This window comes from Vittaforma corneae (genome assembly GCF_000231115.1).
Source record: "Vittaforma corneae ATCC 50505 unplaced genomic scaffold supercont1.19, whole genome shotgun sequence".
Taxonomy (NCBI): Eukaryota; Fungi; Microsporidia; family Nosematidae; genus Vittaforma; species Vittaforma corneae.
This window is the reverse complement of record NW_006889852.1, coordinates 53,486-68,760: the sequence shown is the minus strand read 5'-3', so window position 1 is coordinate 68,760 and position 15,275 is coordinate 53,486. Positions and strand designations below refer to the sequence as shown.

The window sequence follows — 15,275 nt, the reverse complement described above, 5'->3', positions numbered from 1 at the left end:
GAACCCAGCCAAGATGCTCCCCATCCATACCATGGCCATCCTGCAGATAAAATAGTATATTTCAGATACAATCAATGACAATAGCAAGGCAGCAGACAGTCTTGCACGTCTGTCCCTGATATATCTTCTCATGGCTTGGCTTTCTTCATCTTTATAATCTTTTGTACTTGCATATAATATGTAACTGATAAAGTAAAAACAATAAAGCAGCATCACAAATACTTCACAGAACATCCAACCGTAAGGATAAAGCCTGATGAAAAACTCAAGACCCTTTGGAAGTTCCCCGGATGATATGGTAGAAGCTTTTTGCAAAATACTGAAATTAGCGAAAATAATGCAAATAGCCAGCGAAAAGTTCGACAAATAAGCATAGTACACCGCAGAAAATGCTATTGAATTGTCAATGTAAAAAATGGCTAGAAAAAGCAATATTGATAGGATTAATAGTGTGATATAGACAGGCGAAAGCATTCGGAATGGGGTCAAAAGAGTGGAAACAATTGCATCTGCAAATTCACCCGAAATGCTCAGTACATCTTTTAAACAGCCTATTAGATAGTCCTCTGTTATTATACCTTCAGAATCTGCATCAATATCTATCTTGCATATTGAGCTATTCTGAGAAGCATCAACGATAGTTTTAGTGTGGTTAATGGCGCCGTCCTTCAAGTTTCTGCTTTCCCAAGTGGTAGATGCAACAGTTATTGGCAAAAAGTTCTTCAGGTAGTTTATTAGACTCTCTGATCGGTTACTTATTGTATTCTGATATGCCTCTTCCATGTTAAGGTATAAAATTTTTATCTAAATTTATTAAACTTAAAATTTTTAACTTAGAATTATTTGATTCGATTTGTTTGACGTGCCAATAAAAACTTGAAACCACTGATAGTACTCGCATATAAGCATTTACACTCTTTTAGAACAGACTGTGCATAGTGCACATATACTTTAATTAATGCATAGTATAAGTGATAGATATGTTGCCTTAGCCCAGTTTTGTTACGATAAGGTAATAAACTTCTGCAAAGCAATGCACTGAATGCCAAGTACACATGAAATATGGTGTCAAAAGCTTATTGTTATGGTGCTGAAACGCCGTTTCAGTCTTTATTTTTAATCTATTTGCTTACATTCAAATAAACCAATGAAGTTGATAATTTTGCTGATAACAATTGCATTCTCAAATAAAATACTGGATACCATAGTAGGCCGACAAACCAGAATACGACCTACATATTACGCATATGTTGTCATGTCATACAACCCCTCCGATGACGCTTTTATATCCTCAAGGAATGCTAAATCAAGACTGACGGAGTTAAAAATTAATAGAGATGGCCATCGCTATATTTTTGGATCCGGAGATTCATGGCTATGTGTAAAACACGGTGACTTGAAAAAATGCAAAGACCCAACACCCTTTGATATTGAAACCACAGTTATAGGTTTTAGAATAAAAAGCGGAACAAAGTGTCTAACCTTAGGCAAGACATATAGATTTGAAGGGTGTCGTAAGAAAAATAAAAAACAGGACTTTGTTTTAGAAGTAGATGAAAAGCTGGTGTGCAACGATATGTTCGTCGACATTTTAGGTGAGAAGTATGATTTGAGAAAAACAATTGATATGAAGGCAGCAGACCAGAAAAAGTTTGATGAGGCAATGAAAAAACTAAAGGGTGTCAGTCCAAAAACCAAAAATTCATTACGAAAGATCTGGAAATCAAGAAGATATAAGTGGCCTAAATGGGGTCTGTGCTAAATAACCGCAGCGAATTAGTATACTATTTTAATAAAGTCTGCACTTATATAAACGTGTATGTTAGTTTAAGACGTAAATGTCATACCCGCAAGTCAATAGTGGCATGCAGATTCTGCATCTCTGGACAAGCCAATAATAGAGATGATTGGGTGTTTGACTGTTCTTCTCTAAGCTTTCAAGAGTTCTCCTCTTGTTTGTATTTTTAGTCAAAAAACTGTACCCTTATGGAGATAAACAAAAGATGCATTTCAGCATTTGCTAAGAACGAGCCATTCGTGGCACTGGCCACTAAGTCCAAGCTCTTCGATCCCACATTTTCACTAACCAGTGAACTTATTCTAGTTGACTATATGTCTGGAAAGATTTATCCAGCCGTCACAACCGAGTTAAAATTTTGTAAAATTTTATGGTGTGAGTTCGGAGAATTCCAATATTTGGTTGCAGGCCATGAAAATGGAGTAATTTCAATTTACAATAGAACAGAGGACGGGCTTGCTCTTCTGAAGTCCAAGCAATGTCTTGAAGATGACATCACAGCACTAGATTTCCTTGCATCCAAGGCTGTGCTTGTTGCCGGATCCTCGAAAGGAAAAATAGTGTTTTGGACACTCTCAAATATGGAAAAGGAATATGCACTAGACATTCCCATTTCAATAAGTATTTCTGCAATCGCATGGAATCCGAAAGTTTCAAAAATTCTTTGTGTTGGATCTGCAGATGGAGTCATCAAAGTTCTTGATATTAAAAAGAACTCGGTCATTATGACACTAAATAGTAAAGAGTTTTCGGAAGTACGACATCTTGAGTGGGATCCGGAAAACAACACCAAGCTGAATGTAATGAGCGAGAAGGGATACATTACTATATTTGACTTGTCAAATGACACGGTCACAAAGCTTGGGGACCATAAAGACCCCATAATAGGATTTTATAGGGATATTATTGTCTCAAAGTCACAAATTGAGGTAGGAGGAACATTCATTAAAGTAAGTGACAGTTTTGAATGTGCAATATCAAAAAGGGATCCGGTTTTGTCCCTCAGTTATGTTAGTGGATCTACAAATGTTATTTCCATTCCGGTAATGAGGAAGACCGTTCCTTTTTGCAGGGTATCGAGATATCTATATACACCAGCGTCTAAGTTTGAGATAAAGGTTGTCAATGCTGCTGAAGCACCATCTATGGATGCCTTTTATCACTCGCTGCTAGAAATGGTTTATTCTGCTAAGAGTCTCGAGGAAGTTGCTGAGTATCTCCTAAGCAACAGTAAGAATGTACCTCGCGATCTTGTTGATAGAAAAGCCAATATTGATATAGATATTAATGACCCGCATACTCTTGATTTTATTCATGGCAATATCGAAAACCTGAAAACCAGCAAAACCAGTCTGAACCTGGGAGCTCTAGAGTGCCTGTTTTCAAAAAATACATCATGTCTTGCTGCCATTACAGATTTTAGAATTGTATATGTACTTTGCAGACTACTAAATGACTATGATGCACTTTCAAGAATTTCAAATCCAAGGCTTCTTGCCACACTTCTCATCTTTAACAAAATTAAGAAATTTGATCTTCTGTCAAATTCAAGGGAGGGCCGAATTCTAAAAGCAATACTAACAAAAGATTATGGAATGTATATTGATAGTAGAGTTCCACCTAACATTTCATATTTGAAGCAAATGAAAATGCTTGAGGCCCTATTCAAAGAGATTGAACCATTTATCACAGAGCCAGTCAGGTCCTCAAAGCTATCGGAATATTTTTGGTACAAGGTGTTTATTGACGGACCAAAAAGCGTTGAATATCTAAACATTTCCGATCCAAATATTCAGTTTTACGTAAAAATGCAGACTTCCCAAGTTTTGAGTGACAGAATGAAAGGCTTGTCAGTCAAGAGTGCACCAGTAGATCAGTCGCCACATAGGATACAGCAACCACCGATGCCGTCATCCAGTCAGTTAAGTTACAACATGCTCCAATCTAAGCAGCCAAGTTGCAACGTGGCTTCGGCTCCACAACAGGGTTTTAATGTGCCCCAGCAAAGACCTTCACAGCCAAGCTTTAGCGTACCTACAGCACCACAGCAAAGCTTCAATGTGCCCCAGCAAAGACCTTCACAGCCAAGCTTTAGCGTACTTACAGCACCACAGCAAAGCTTCAATGTGCCCCAGCAAAGACCTTCACAGCCAAGTTTTGGTACGCCTTCTCAGCTAGGACTTGGAGTCTCGCAACAAGGAGCTTTTATACCAAAGAATCAACAGGCAGCAGACTTTGGGCAAGGCCCGGTTTCAGGTGCCGTCTATCCTGCTCCTGCACAGCCATCTTTCACTGTACCACCAAAATCCCCCTATCTTCCACAGAGACAAATTAGCACACCAGCTGCTGGCTATCCAAATATTCCTCAGCCTAATCCACAGGCAACGCCTGCTCCTTTTAAGTCATTTTCGCCTTCTGGATTTTCAGGAATACCGCAAAGATCTGTTCCACAAATGCCTTCCTCACCCAGAGGACAGCTTCAAAACATACCATCAAAGCCCACAGATCAAATTCAAGTTGAAAACGCAGACAAAATTGCATCCGATTTTACACATCTAGTTTCTGAAATTCGACAGAAAGCGGATGCCAATAAATCACTAATACTCAGACAAAGAAAGCAGCAATATCTCAATGCACTGAGTCCATATGACAGTTTAGACAAGAGCAGACTGCCCCCGCTTGTTTTACATGTTATGGATCTTGTCTCAAAGAGGGTCGCGGCAGCTGATGATAATATGAAGAGTGATCTGGACATTCTAGTAGATGGATATAATGATGTTGTCTGGTTAAAGGCAGCAGTTGAACTCATAAAAATGGTTTATTAAATTCCTTCACAAATTGTTGCATTGCTTAAAAGCCATTAAGTGCATTATCATTAATGTATGTAGTCAAATCAAATTGCAATAAGCCCAATTTATTCAACCAAACATGGCACTTCAATGGTCTTTATCAATGGAGCTGTTTCTGCCCATACTTACTTGTCTAACTCTACAACCGTCGGCCTCTTGATCCCTGTTTCTTTTTCTTCCTCGCTCATCTCAACAAAAAGCATTCTAATCTCATCCTGTATGTACTTGATTCTATCTTGCGAAATGTGAGAAAATACATGCTCTTCTATTTCGTTAATCTTTTCTTCAATGTACTTCCTCACTCTCGCTCTGCCATTGGGTTTTCTGTATTTTTCACTTTTTCTTGGATCCCCGGTATTGGTTTCTTGCTTGTTCGTATTCGCCATCTGCATCGAGAAGGGTCAAGGATAAGAATGAGGTATATCCTCATACTAAGCATTTGCTTGTTATAAATAACTTTGAGACTAGAAGTACACGGACGGCATTCTGTTGAAAGCTTGTTGCTTTCATATCCCTTTCGCTTGCACTTTAGCTTTGACATATACTCATCCTATCACATGCTATGTCTCCTCAAAACTACTTTTAAATTGTTACTGATTGGCTCTGCTGTTAAGAGCTAGCTAATTAGCTGCTCAAAAATAGCATGCTAAGAGAATGCTTGTCCGTAGACCATGCAAAGTATAATATCATGGCGATCCCATCTGCGCTAATTGGCTTGTGCTTTTAAACCAAAACATCACGAAACCAGCATTTTTGTTTATCTACCCATGCCAAGATACATGCAAGGAAGACTAATAGGCTCTGGGACATACGCTAAGGTCTATGAGGCATACGACTCAGAGACCAAGAGGGTGGTTGCGATGAAGAAAATAGAGTTAAATGAAAAGGAGGGTATGCCCTCAACAGCATTAAGGGAAATTTCCATTTTGAAAAGCACAAGCCACAAAAACATTATAGAGCTTTTTCAGATCATCCACAGAGAGGACATTCTCGTTTTAATATTCGAATTTATAGATTTTGATCTATTAAAATACATAGAAGTGCATGGCAATGTTCTTTCTTTAATTAAGCAGCTGATAAATGGTGTACATTATTTGCATTCACATAGCATTATTCATAGAGATCTCAAGCCAAGCAATATCTTAGTGGCTAAGGACGGGGTTCTCAAGATCGCCGATTTCGGACTGGCCAGGGCTATTAGTCCAATGGACTTTTCATATTCCTCCGAGGTTGTTACGCTGTGGTACAGAGCGCCCGAACTTTTGATGGGGACTCCAAACTACCTTTATGAAATTGACATCTGGAGTCTTGGATGTATTATTTATGAAATGATAACGTTAAAACCACTACTTCCCGGTGAGAATAAACAATCACAGCTGGCACTATGCAAAAATCTGAACTATCAAGGCATCATCAATGAGCTTGTAAAGATCTACAACATTCCGCCCTTTCTGGCCAGCATTGTTTGTAGATGCTTGGATGTGACGCCCCACAAGAGAATAACAATAGTTGAAATCATAAAATTGATAGAGCACAACTTAGGATAAAAATAAATAGCTGTTGTCACATATCAGAGCTACTAAGCACACGATCTTTACATTGTGCAGCACTATATAATGAAAGTGGCCTATAAATAGCTATTTATTAAATATCTGCCAACTCGATTATACCTAGTTACTCCAACATTATATCTAGAATTTTCCAATGATCTTCTCTCTTCTGTGTTGCATGGCTCTTCAACCATTCATACTACTTTTAGTTCCTGCACCCATCGTTGAAATGAAGACGGCAAAGAAGAAGTCTAGTAACTTAGCATCTCTTTTAATTGCCGATCGATTCTCTGGAAAGACATGTCCAAAGAAGCACATCCAAAGAAACTCAGTTACTCAGTTTACTCCTCTGCTGATGCTGAACGAAAAGCTTACTATAGAAAATAAACCCATTTCAAACTCAAAATACACACCAGAGAGCACTGAGGCACTACAGGTTAAATATGAGAAGTTGATAGCGAGTATGGACTGTTCTTTAAGCATTCCTCCTCGCGTTCCACACGAATTTGTGGAGGCTGGCGACTTTAAACAACTCGAAAATTTTGTATTCAATTGCTGGAAATATTCTCACAACGACAAAGTTTTTGAAAGAAATATTGAAATTTGGAGACAGTTTTGGATCACATGTGAAAGATCTACAACAATAGCACAAATTTTGGATGCCAGGGATCCATTGGCCTATTTTAACGAGGATATTCTGAAATTCTATCCCGAGAAAAACCATGTGTTGCTGATAAACAAGCTGGACTTGGATAAAAATGCTGAAAAGAAGCTTTTGATGCTAGGGGCAAAAAATGTTCAAGTATATGCCTATTCTACCAGAAACTCCACCTTCGATTTTTGTCTTTCTGGCACAATTGGGCTGATTGGATATCCGAATGTTGGGAAAAGCTCAACAATTAACATGATTCTTCATCAGAAAAAGGTTAAAGTTAGCTCAACGCCAGGAAAAACCAAGCTTATTCAAACAATCGAAACTCCAAATTTCACTCTTTTGGATTGTCCTGGGCTTGTGTTTCCTTGCCATTCGAAAATTGAGCTTGTTTTGATGGGAATATTAAACATTGATCAGATTACCGATCTTCACAAGTATGAGCAGTGTGTGGTTAATCGTATCGGAGTTGGAACGCTGAAAAGGTTTTATAGAATAGCTGATTCGGAATGCGACTTTCTAACAGCTATGAGTCTCCAAAAAGGTTGGGTTAAAAGCAAGTGTTTAAAGATGATAGCCAAGGACTATGCCATGGGAGAGATACCAGCGCCGTTTGCCGACAGTTGAGGACTGCAGGCCTAGGAGACTTGGCCATGCAAAACATAACACCAGTGCCCATGTGTAACTGGCGTGTTTAATAAATCAGAAAGCGATGAAGCAATTAGTCTATGTTCTTTATACTTTCACAGTTATGTACGCACTAATATATTGATGACGAAAGTTTTGTTTCCTTATACAGGGCATATTTGTTGACTATCACAATGCTAAAATGCTATTGGACATTCGCATGTAGTATAAAACCAGAAAAGCTTGCATGTTATATTGCAGTACATTTAATTAAAATGGGTTTTTGCAAACTCTCTTGCGATGATGTTAACGGAAAACATAGGCTCTTTCTCGTATTTCTGCTCCAAGTTAGGGTATCGTGGCTCTGTGAATATCAATTTTACAAGCAGATCAAAGCATTCTTTAATGGCATCTCGATCAAGCTTTGAGTACATAAAAAACAGGTTCTTGTTTATGTCAGATTGGCATATCTTTCTTGCCAAATACATTGCAGCGGTGCAAACTATTGACTTTTTGAAGTTATAAAATTCCTGGTATAGTGTCATTAATTCAAGAAAATATTTCGCCATCTTTCGGGACTTTTTTTCATAGTTGTTGGCCTTTGAAACCCTTCTTAAAAAATATAGCGGATTGACGTACTTTATATCGTAATCTAAGCTGTAAAGCATGTATTTTTCAGCTTTTTTAATCTCTATTTCCGAAAAGTTGTTTTCTGTCAGCAAAACAAAGCTGTTCAAATCCGGACAAATTACCTCCTCTATTTTGGATGCGATGAACAGTGCAGTAATCCCTACCAGCTGAAGCTTGTTTGTCGATATTGACCTTCCATTAAGAAATCGGTCAATTAGGAAAATACTAAAATGCAAGGTATCGTCACAGAGATTTAGCTTCTCGTGGGTGGCAATAACCCAGTCAACGAGAAGCGATCTCATCTCAAAGCTGATATCTTTTTCATGAAAGTTAAAAATGATATCCAAGCCTTCAAAATAGCTTTCTATTTGCTTTTTGTATTTACTTACTGCGCAGATCTCATTCTCGTCAGAGTGAAGATGAGAATTGAGAATGCCCTTTTCCGGCTCACTTAGCTGTGTCTTTGTTGTATTTGTCTGTCTATTTGTAATATTTTTTAGAGGTTCTGCAAATGCCTTTCTGGTTATTGCCATTGAGGGGAGTGGTAATCAAAAACAAAGAATGTGTGACATATGCATGTAAAATTTTTATGAATAACAATAAGAGTAAATCAACGTAGCGGACAGCTTGTTTAATTTGACGTGCTTGAGTAAATGAGCCATCTATTTTATGAATGATGCCAACGAGAAAACGTATTGGATTAATTAAGCAAGCCAATATAATTCAAATATGCAAGTCAAGATACTGCTGTGCAGAGTAAATGGGCTTTGTTTTGAATCAAATATAAGCTGAAGCGGTTCTAAGAACATAATAGCGTTGATAAAAATTGATTATGTGCCATTCTATTATATTTATAAAAGTCAAATTGGCAGTTAAACGATATTTTGGCAAAGCCTATGCCCTCGCTTCCAGAGTTCACAAAACCAGCAGAGCTGTACTACGACGAAAAAGAAAGCAAAAAGTATCACAAGAACTCTAGAATCATTAAAGTGCAATCGGAAATGGCAGAAAGGGCCATTGATCTCCTGGAAATAGATGATAAGTCACCATTGATCCTGGACATCGGTTGTGGAAGTGGGCTGAGTGGAAAAGTTTTGGCTGAAAGAAATTGCGAATGGATTGGAGTGGATATCTCACCAGAAATGCTAAAAATAGCCTCAAGCAATACATCAAGCAGCGGATTGATCTGCTTTGATATTGGAAACGGATTTCCATTCAAGGAAGAGTCTTTTGACTACGCCGTTAGCATCAGCACCGTTCAGTGGCTTTTTCATTCATTTCAGAAGGATCACATTCCACAAAAGCGAATTAGATCCTTTTTCAGGTCTCTTTATGACACAGTTAAAAAAAGAGTGGTAATTCAGTTCTATTGCTCTGAGAAGCAGGTTGAAATGCTCAAAAACGAGGCAATTAGGGCTGGGTTTGATGGAGGATTGGTAACTGACGGTGAAAATACAAAAAACTGTAAAAACTTTCTCGTTTTGAATAAGTATACTGCCAAACCAAATACCAAAAAAAGTAACCAATCCAAAAGCTCAATATAAGAGCTCTTAAAAAACCAAAAAGACGATGATGTGTGACGATGTCCCTTACCAATACGCATGGTTGGAAATGAGCAACCACATTCTGTCTATTAAAGTTTAAAACAAACATGAAACGCCCAAGTTTTAAAAGCTAGATTGCAAATCAGAGATGCATGAGCCATTTGAAGAGTGCTAGTGATTATGAGCAGCAAGAAGAAGAGAGGCTTTTGAACATTCTCAAAACAAGCGATTCCCATCTCCAACTAACAGCCTTTAAAAGATTAGTGAAAATTTATAAAAGAAGGCCTGAAAGTGAGCACATTTATAGCTTTCTTGAAAACCACAATTTTAACGACCATGAAACTGTTAATTTTCTGCTTGAGTGTCTTTTTGAGTTTTTTGGTTATGGGGAATCTTCAAACGATGGCACGAAAGAGCGCTGCTCGACTATTATGAGAATTGAAAAAATATACCAGAATGAGAAAATAATGCAAAGCCTGGTATCTTTGGCTAAATGTGCACATGCACAGACGAATGCTTTGGTTGTTTTGGTTCAAATTTTGCAAATTAAGCCCTGCAGAGAGCAATGGGTTGATGATATTGTTGGTGTGTTCTACAGTACTAGGCGAAGAAGCATAGAAAATCTTACTGGGAAGATTATACTGCTGCTGATAAGGTCCGATCACAGATTTAGCTATTTATCGTTCAGTCTAATTCAGCACAAGCTTAGTAGCCATGTTTTTGACGAAGATTTCACCTCAGCAGAGAATGTCGATGGCTTAATATTCAGAGAAATTAAAAGATCATGGGAGGAAGACCAAGAGTTTGGTGTGGTGCAGTATATGGATCTTCTGAAGAATAACGATCTGTGCTTTTTGGTTAGATTCGCTAATCAAAAGTTTATCAAGGAGCACACTAGTGAGATCGATGAGAGAATAGATGATATTTCGGAGTCATATTTAAATGCAATTCAATCATGTGAAGGCAATAAAATGGTAATTCTAGAGCACATGTCTCTCCTTCTGGACCATTCGGAGTTGTTTGTGATGCAGCTCACGAAATCTAGGTTCTTAGATGTTCTATATGGTCTCACAGACAGTGAAAATAAAGATTTAGCATATCTTTCAACCAAAATTATCAGTAAAATACTAATAACATACCATGAAAAATAGCATAAGGCGCCCTCATAATTTTTGTTTCCAAAATGCCCCAATGATTTCTAGAATAAAGCTAGTCCACGTTGGAATAACAATTATGTATATTTCTCTGTGTTACATGCATCTGTTTATGTTTCAATCAAAATTTCTTGCACTGGCTGTATATTCTCCTTTAATTTTTGTGAACTTCGTGATTTGGACTATCGTTTTAAGGATGTCTATTGAAATGTACAAAACCAATATGCCTGACGCAAAGATAATTTAAAAATGAGTTTTGATCGAGCTCTCACAGCCAAAATTCACATGAACATTTTCTGTAGTGGCAATACAACTTTTGAGCTTTATGCTACCGCATCCTAGGCATGACACAAGCTCCAAGCACAATCCAGAAAATTGCTAGATGCGTTGAAAAAATTGCTCCCAGGGATTGTGTGCAGCACTGGGACAACACAGGCGTTCTGATCGATGGCAATACTCCTGATCTGCTCAGAAGAAAGTCCTTTTGACAGTTGACTTTACCCTGTCTGTTCTTAACGAGTGCATCGAAAAGAACATAAAGTACGTTGTCAGCTACCATCCCGTTATTTTCCATCCAATAAAAAGGATAGAAGGCAGGCTATTGCCTTCGTGTATTCAGAACTACATTTCAGTATATTCCCCTCACACACAATTGGACCCTCTGATGAATTCATATGTCTTGGAGTTTTTGGGTCCCCAATCCAGGTACATTTGAAAACATTCTGCAGAAAATTAAAGAAGTTTCCGGCTTAAAACATTTGAGAGTGGTCAAAAGTTCAAGCACATCCTACAGAAATGACGGAGACATCATTGTCGGTGTTGGTGCAGCATTCAGAAACGTGGATCTACATGATTGCATGCTTATTACAGGTGAGATGTCTCATCACGATCTACTGAAATGTAAATTTTCCGGGGTTGATGTGATAATGATGGAGCACAGTAATTCGGAAAGGATATTTCTAGGGGAGCTAAAAAGACAACTTGAGTGTGATGATGAAATGGATGAGTTCGATGTTATTATTAGCGAAAATGATAGCGACCCTGTTAGTATTGTCTAATAAAATTAACCAAATTTGCTTTATATCATTTACGCCACCATATCAATCTAAAAGCATTGAGTGGAAAGACGATTTATTAATCATGTAATTATAACACCTTGTTTCTAGATGACATGGAACTTGGATAGTTTTCTAAGCACTATTTCAAGATAGACTGGGTTGTCCTTGTGGAACTCTCTGAGTAACTCTACGAATAGTTTCTTATCATCCTCCTTTAGTCTGAACTTATCCTTGTAATATTCCAAGTAACTAAAGAAATGCGAAACTGAAGGTGAAGTAAGTTTAAGAAAGGCATCTAAAAATTCTTTAACATTGCTAAATTTCATCTTACAAAACTGTGAATGGGATATCTGAGGCAGCTGGAAGTCTTGGAATTTTCTTCCTAGGAGGAGACCCAAGTAATACTTGTTGCAGACCTTTAGACAGTAATCAAGAGTATTCCCGGTCATCAGCTTCCTCAAAATACCAGCTTCATTATCAAGAGCATCGGATGGCTCCTTGCCACGGCTGCTGTAGATGTTGCTATCACTAAAATAGTTCATAAAAATTGATGCAATTATTTCATTCTTCATTTTAAACTCCGGCAGCCTCTTTTCCAAAGACTCAAGAAATCCATAGAATCTGCACATCTGAATAATTAGCGATGTGTTAAACATATTCTGGTCTTTTACAGCATAGTCAATAACACACTCGTGTGGAAGCTCACTAAGTCTTAGTAGACACTCTCTGTCATTGCATCGCAGCTCCCTAATAATTGAATGGCAGTAAAAATTTTCAAGCCGATTTTCAAAATTATTAATTTCATGAGACTCGAGAGCTAATGATGAGAAGATGGAACTAACAGGCTCTATATCTGGAATATTGGTCTTGGCTCCCAGATATGTAGCATAGATGCATCTACTAAATGCAGCATCCCTGTCTGCTGTACTTTCTTTCAACACATCTCTGATTCTACTTTCCAAGCTTGGATTCCTATTGATGCACTCAACGATAAACCGCGACATAATGCTTGAAGCAAAAGGTGCATGGTCGATCATATCTCTTAGAATGGAAATAAGTCCCTTGGTGTCATGAAAGTCTGTTTTCTCTACTACTTCATTGAAATTCTCACGTGCCAGGCAAAGAATGTGCTTCATTATGGGGTATGGAAAGATGGAAGATCTAAAAAATCAAGTTAAATGCCCACACTAGTGAGCATAGTTTCTAAAGTCTGTGCTGTGTTTTATTGTAGCTGTGCATGCCTCAAAGAAGATAGTCACTCCCATAGCTGATTATATATTAAATGTATTTCATACCAAAGATCATTTATTCAAAGAAAAAGACTATATTATCACTGAAATGGAGTAACTTGCTTTCTGAAAGATCTTCAAGAACGCTACTCAAATCTTCAGTGCTGAATCCTATTGCCTGCTGAAGATCAACGAGGCTACAGGTTTCTTGGTCAGGATTACTAACCTTCCAGTTAAAAATAGCGTCTCTGATCCTGCTGCGTAGATCATCTGTAAGCCTTTGAACAAGAGTAGCTGGCTCACCTTCTTTTTCAATCTGCGATGCACTTGTTTCTTCGATCTTTATTCTCTTAATTGTTTCTTTCCTAACGACCTTCCTTATTAGATTATTGCGCAGCAATTCAATGGCCGCATTAGCATCATCGATGTCGACAGTCTCGCACAGCCTTAATTTTGCATGTGCTGTGCTGAGTCTTATCAATGTCTCAAGCATTCTTGGTGTAATGTTTGTCATTAAATGCTTTTTATCTTTGCTCTCTCTAATTTGTGCATACTCCTTGGCTATAGCATTCGCGGCCTCACGACTCAACTTCGGTCTAAGTGACTTGGCATACGCTATAAAGTCTTTGAAGAGTGGTTGGCTGATTTCTGTCTCATTCTTCCCCTCGGAAATATGCATATTCAGCACATGCTTGCTTATTGAATCATCCCTCTCCGAGTCATAGCTATCCAAGGTTATAAAAATCAAATCAAAACGAGTGAGAAGAGATTCAGGAAGCTTTATATTGTCCTGAACAGACATCCTCTCGTTGTATGATCCCAAGATTGGATTGGCTGCTGCAAGCACAGAGCATCTGGCATTGAGCGTTGTGTGAATTCCAGCCTTGGCAATTGTTACTGTCTGTTGCTCCATCACCTCGTGAATAGCAATTCTGTCGAGAGGGCTCATCTTGTCAAATTCATCAATGCAGACAAGGCCGCGATCTGCTAACACCATCGCACCAGCTTCGAGCCTTTTATCACCAGTTTCCTTGTCCAAAACAACAGCAGCTGTAAGGCCGACTCCGCTGGATCCCTGACCAGTGGTAGCAATGCTAAGAGGCATGAAGTTGAGTGCATAGCGTAGCAGCTGAGACTTGGCTGTAGATGGATCCCCAACCAACAGTATGTTGATGTCTCCCCTAATTCTACTTCCATTTTTCATAACAACTTCATTACCTCCCACCATCATTAGTGCCAGTGCCTTTTTGATTTCCTCATGTCCAAAGATTGTAGGGGCTATTGCACTAAACTTGATGCTAGATGATGCCAAGAGTTTAAATGTGTCTAATTTCTTGCTAAGCTCTTCCATTTGGATACTCTCTAATGCTTTAAGATACTGGATGTTGTTTGTTATCAAAACTGTCCTAAATTGGGACGGGAAAACGCTATTTCCATAGCAGAAGCTTTTATAAATTCCATACACTCTAATTCTGTCTCCAGGTTTTGTGGCATCGACAAGATCCTCCGTGAGAATGCATTCAATGCTTCTTGGCAGCTGTCCAGGCGGACTGTTTTCGGGCATTTCCTGTATTTTAATGGTCTGGAAATCTACATATTCACTCAATCCAAACTCGCTGTTCAAAGTATGGTTGTTTTGGTCTTTAAGAGGATAAATGAAATTGGTGGGTGGAAGCTTGGTCACCATTGTGCCATCTCTGTATTCTTTGTCATAAAATTGGTCCTCTGCCTCACAGTAGTGCACACTTCTTCTAAGCTTTGGCCTTACTAGTGAGACGCTTGTAACGATGCCTTCAATACAGATCATTCTGCTGATAAAGGTGGAATCAATAGATCTGGGGTTGAGGGAATTGGCCCCCAGGGATCCAGAAAATCCAATATGCATGGCTTGCTCCATGTCTTTCAGTTCTTCCTCAAACCAGGGCAAGCATGAAGCAGGATTGTTAAGAATGTGTAATGAAAGATCCTTGTCAAACATTCTCAGCTCATTCATGTCTATTATAACTCTTTCCTTCTTCTCGGGGTTTAACTCCTCGTTGTGTGTAGACAGATACTCTCGAAATTTCTCTATTGCTAAGGATGCATCCATGGGCCATAAAAATTTTAGGCTAACTAACTAACAATACGAATCAGCTGGCTTTCTGTCCATATTCTATTGGCCTACTGGCACTCTTAACGGTATAT

General features: G+C 38.5%; 11 protein-coding genes across 11 annotated transcripts; 7 read left to right on the top strand and 4 right to left on the bottom strand.

Annotated features, from left to right (window-relative positions):
• On the bottom strand, positions 1–783 carry VICG_01808 (uncharacterized protein; the record flags this gene model as incomplete). The annotated part of the gene is made up of 1 exon (XM_007605191.1): positions 1–783. A coding segment is annotated over one exon (783 nt), but the record flags the coding sequence as incomplete, so codon positions are not given.
• A 364-nt stretch (positions 784–1,147) lies between these two features.
• Positions 1,148–1,762, top strand: VICG_01807 (uncharacterized protein; the record flags this gene model as incomplete). The annotated part of the gene is made up of 1 exon (XM_007605190.1): positions 1,148–1,762. The coding sequence occupies one exon, from the start codon at positions 1,148–1,150 to the stop codon at positions 1,760–1,762; it is 615 nt and encodes a 204-aa protein (XP_007605252.1).
• Positions 1,763–1,986: 224 nt separating this feature from the next.
• Positions 1,987–4,623, top strand: VICG_01806 (uncharacterized protein; the record flags this gene model as incomplete). The annotated part of the gene is made up of 1 exon (XM_007605189.1): positions 1,987–4,623. The coding sequence occupies one exon, from the start codon at positions 1,987–1,989 to the stop codon at positions 4,621–4,623; it is 2,637 nt and encodes an 878-aa protein (XP_007605251.1).
• A 791-nt stretch (positions 4,624–5,414) lies between these two features.
• On the top strand, positions 5,415–6,194 carry VICG_01805 (CMGC/CDK/CDK5 protein kinase; the record flags this gene model as incomplete). The annotated part of the gene is made up of 1 exon (XM_007605188.1): positions 5,415–6,194. One exon carries the CDS (start codon positions 5,415–5,417, stop codon positions 6,192–6,194), a length of 780 nt encoding a protein of 259 aa, XP_007605250.1.
• A 232-nt stretch (positions 6,195–6,426) lies between these two features.
• Positions 6,427–7,476, top strand: VICG_01804 (uncharacterized protein; the record flags this gene model as incomplete). The annotated part of the gene is made up of 1 exon (XM_007605187.1): positions 6,427–7,476. The coding sequence occupies one exon, from the start codon at positions 6,427–6,429 to the stop codon at positions 7,474–7,476; it is 1,050 nt and encodes a 349-aa protein (XP_007605249.1).
• Positions 7,477–7,742: 266 nt separating this feature from the next.
• VICG_01803 (uncharacterized protein) lies at positions 7,743–8,639 on the bottom strand (the record flags this gene model as incomplete). The annotated part of the gene is made up of 1 exon (XM_007605186.1): positions 7,743–8,639. The coding sequence occupies one exon, from the start codon at positions 8,637–8,639 to the stop codon at positions 7,743–7,745; it is 897 nt and encodes a 298-aa protein (XP_007605248.1).
• A 363-nt stretch (positions 8,640–9,002) lies between these two features.
• On the top strand, positions 9,003–9,650 carry VICG_01802 (uncharacterized protein; the record flags this gene model as incomplete). Its single annotated transcript, XM_007605185.1, has 1 exon — positions 9,003–9,650. One exon carries the CDS (start codon positions 9,003–9,005, stop codon positions 9,648–9,650), a length of 648 nt encoding a protein of 215 aa, XP_007605247.1.
• Positions 9,651–9,802: 152 nt separating this feature from the next.
• VICG_01801 (uncharacterized protein) lies at positions 9,803–10,801 on the top strand (the record flags this gene model as incomplete). Its single annotated transcript, XM_007605184.1, has 1 exon — positions 9,803–10,801. The coding sequence occupies one exon, from the start codon at positions 9,803–9,805 to the stop codon at positions 10,799–10,801; it is 999 nt and encodes a 332-aa protein (XP_007605246.1).
• Positions 10,802–11,478: 677 nt separating this feature from the next.
• Positions 11,479–11,862, top strand: VICG_01800 (uncharacterized protein; the record flags this gene model as incomplete). The annotated part of the gene is made up of 1 exon (XM_007605183.1): positions 11,479–11,862. One exon carries the CDS (start codon positions 11,479–11,481, stop codon positions 11,860–11,862), a length of 384 nt encoding a protein of 127 aa, XP_007605245.1.
• Positions 11,863–11,966: 104 nt separating this feature from the next.
• On the bottom strand, positions 11,967–12,998 carry VICG_01799 (uncharacterized protein; the record flags this gene model as incomplete). Its single annotated transcript, XM_007605182.1, has 1 exon — positions 11,967–12,998. One exon carries the CDS (start codon positions 12,996–12,998, stop codon positions 11,967–11,969), a length of 1,032 nt encoding a protein of 343 aa, XP_007605244.1.
• Positions 12,999–13,167: 169 nt separating this feature from the next.
• Positions 13,168–15,180, bottom strand: VICG_01798 (uncharacterized protein; the record flags this gene model as incomplete). The annotated part of the gene is made up of 1 exon (XM_007605181.1): positions 13,168–15,180. The coding sequence occupies one exon, from the start codon at positions 15,178–15,180 to the stop codon at positions 13,168–13,170; it is 2,013 nt and encodes a 670-aa protein (XP_007605243.1).
• Between the last annotated feature and the right edge of the window lie 95 nt (positions 15,181–15,275).